Consider the following 3,279-nt stretch of genomic DNA (forward strand, 5'->3'; position numbering starts at 1 on the left):
TGTTGAAACTCAAAGTTTGGATGAAGATAAGCTACCCTAAGCCTATGATTAAAAGAAGCCTTTCAATGTTTATTAACAAGCAGTTGATCGTATTTTTCAGGAAACCACACAAGCACTTCAAGTCTCTCTTGACTTTGAAGGAAGTGATTCTTGCCCGAAATCCTCTGCTTTCTGTCTAATTATAAGACATCACTCACATCCCATACACATTTGATTTATTTCTTTATACTTGTCACACTTATGCATGAAAATTTTTATTTTCCAACATTCTGGTTACTGTTTGGTTTAAGTTTTGGGTTATTAATTGCAACCAAAACGAGGGGCTATTGTGGAATTTTAAACGCCGATTGAAGATAAGATTTAGGCGCGTGAATTTGAACGGTTTCTAAAGCCATGCGTGCTGACGTATATCTGGGAGTAACCACCCTGTCACATCGCGTTTTTTCAGGTGACGTTTAGTGATCTCATCATATCATCACAGTTTTCTCTCTCCAGGCAATGGTATATAAAGGGTTGAACATCTTGTTTGTCTTTTACCAGCATTCAATTCTCTCAAACTTACCAGCATTCAAGTCTCTCAAACGACGAGTAAACAGTGTTCATCATCTTCTTCATTCATCAATGGCGACTTCCTCTTCAGTACATGAACACACGGCGTCATCATCCTTACTTACCATTAAACCTAACCAAAATATGATCATTGAACTTAATCCGTTCTTATATGACTCATATATGCTGCAGGTTGTGGAATGTTTAAAATATTCCCCCTGGTTTTAGCCCTAACCCAGGTTGAAGCAGTCCCAATGTCGCTGTTATCACAGGTTTATTCCACGGCGACTTATGACAAAAACAAAGATCGTATCTATTTTACCATCCACGACAAGAAGGCTTCCGTACGTTTCAAAGTTGAAGTTCTGTTCGATTTTGAATCTTGCAGTAGATTCTTCTGTCATCTCGCCAGACTTCATCACCACATCTTATCTATTTTCAATGATGTACGAGATGGGGTATACCGATGTGCTAACAACCATTACCAAAGTGAAGAAATCTTGTTTACCCTCTCAGTGGAATGACTTGCTCACTCTACTGATTAAGGGTTTAGCAGAACGATGTGGTGGTTCCGATACTACAAGCAAGGGGTTGCTCGCCATTCTTTACGGCCTCTACAACGGGATCAATCTTGATTATGGCTCTATAATCTGGTCTCAGGTGGTGTAGAGTCTCAATACATCGACACGACATTCTTAAGTTTCGTGTGGGTGTTTTTGGACCCTGATTACAAGGAAGGCTATTAATTCTTTAGAGATTCCGATCATGCAGGATGCTCTACTTGCTTCTATTGCCACATTCCATACAAAGAAGATAATTCTTTCTGATCTGCTCAAGTTTCCTTATTATGGAATGATTCCTGAAACCATGTATCGTGGTGTTGCAGAAAAGAGCAATGTCTTGGCTGACTATAGGAAACTTCCTCCTATCGGACAGAGAGTTCTGTCTCCAGAGCAGCAAGCAGCTTTGGATGCACAAGAAAAGCCTACCAACAAAGGAAAGAGGGTTTCAAAGAAAGAGGATCCTGAGGAATGTAAGTCCAATTCCTCTAAATGCAAGTCTGGTGAAGGCGATACTTCTCAACCGAAACCGAAGAAGATAAAGAAGATGGCTCGCAGACCTAGAGGGAACACTCCTCCAAGCACAGATAATACAGATGAGCAAAGTGAGGAAGAAGAGGTTCGTCATGTCTCACCCCGAGAGCCCACTCCTCCACGATCTCCTACCCCACCAGAATCTCCAAATCACAACAGAGTTCCAACTCCAACCCCATCACCGAAACAGACTGTTCCACTTTCTGTTCCCACTGTTACTACACCCCTTACCACTCAAGCAACAAATTTGACAACCCCACCACCAATTACTTCAGTTCCTATTTCTACTATACCCTTATCTTCTCCAATTATAACCGAATCAATAACCACTACCATTCCCAAATCCATTGTGGAAGTTAATGTATCTGATACAGGGGCTACTACTGTGACTGAAATTCCAATCGTTAACAAACTACCTTCACCAACCCCATCATCTGATTCTGGTGCTACTCTTGGGGGAGACGATGAGGAATTTGACTCGATTTACTACAGTCCTTACCGACTTCAAACCGATGATGAGACTGATGCTCCTGTCTCAAGTCAACAAATACAGAGCATTCATGATAAGTTGGATCGATTGCTTGCTGATAGCAAAGCCTATGGTGGTATTGTTCTTAAAGAATTTCTGGAGACAGCCATTGAGCAGTATACTATGGCAATTCATAATTCTACGAAGGCAGTTAATGAATCTACCTCCACCTGTAAGCAGGCCACCAAAGACGTTTCTGAGATTGTTCATACAACTCAGATTTTTCTTGAGTCGTTAAAGTCTCATGCTGACACCCATGCAACACACTATCAATCCTCTGTGGACTCCCTTTCTAAGTCCCTTCACGATGAAACTACTAAGTTTGAGGCTGTACGCTCTGAGCTTAAAACAGAAACCACTTCTTTCTTAAACTCAGTGGATTCTCGTTTTGATGCTCTGGCTGCTAATCTTGCAACAGAGAGTGCCTTGAAGGAGGATTTGGCTAAAAAGCGAGCAACAATTGATGTTCAGAAAGTGCAGCTGGCCCAGGCGGAGAAAGAAATTTCCTTGTTGAAAACTTAGAGGGCTGTTTATAAAAGTTGTGCAGGAGATGTGAAAGATTTGCTGACTAATTTGCTTGAAGCGCATGATCCGTTCTTAACTCTGACTATTCAGAATCATCTTCAATCCAAACTCCTTCCTGCTATTGCCATTTTAAGTGAAATGAAATGTGTTTTGGAGGGGTTTGTACCTCCAAAACAAGGGGGAGAGAGTAGTGCTCGTTATTTTGTTAAACCGAGACCGATTGTGAAGACAGAAGATGAACAACCGAAAGTCACAACAGAACCGAAGTTTAATTTAGCTTCGGGTTCTGGTTCTCAATCAAAGCAGAAAGGGATTAATGATGACAGTGAGAGTGATGTTGAAGAAACTATAGCCGATGCTCTAAAATGAAAGAAAAGAAACAGAGAGCTTGATGAAACGATGAAAGTGGTTAGCGAAGCAGAGGAGCAGGAAAAGAGAAACAAGGAAGAAGAGGATGTCTTGCAATGCAAGAAGGCTTTGTTTCCTGAGTGGAACAGAGACACACTTATCAATCAAGCGATTGAGTTTTCTTCTGTTTATTGGTTGGAACCATTTGCTTCGTTTGATTGTGATAACTCTAAA

The 3,279-nt window shown here is 41.1% G+C and overlaps 1 protein-coding gene across 1 annotated transcript; it reads left to right on the forward strand.

The window, feature by feature from the left end:
• Positions 1 to 1,314: 1,314 nt before the first annotated feature.
• LOC111906038 (pectinesterase inhibitor 10-like) lies at positions 1,315 to 2,694 on the forward strand. Its single transcript, XM_023901778.1, has one exon. It carries the CDS (start codon positions 1,315 to 1,317, stop codon positions 2,692 to 2,694), a length of 1,380 nt encoding a protein of 459 aa, XP_023757546.1.
• The last annotated feature ends 585 nt before the right edge of the window (positions 2,695 to 3,279 follow it).

Source organism: Lactuca sativa, chromosome 7 (assembly GCF_002870075.4).
Source record: "Lactuca sativa cultivar Salinas chromosome 7, Lsat_Salinas_v11, whole genome shotgun sequence".
Taxonomy (NCBI): Eukaryota; Viridiplantae; Streptophyta; class Magnoliopsida; order Asterales; family Asteraceae; genus Lactuca; species Lactuca sativa.

Bases quoted from the DNA above. Each gene is read 5' to 3' on its own strand.
- LOC111906038 (XM_023901778.1), top strand. From the start codon at position 1,315: ATGCAGGATGCTCTACTTGCTTCTATTGCCACATTCCATACAAAGAAG.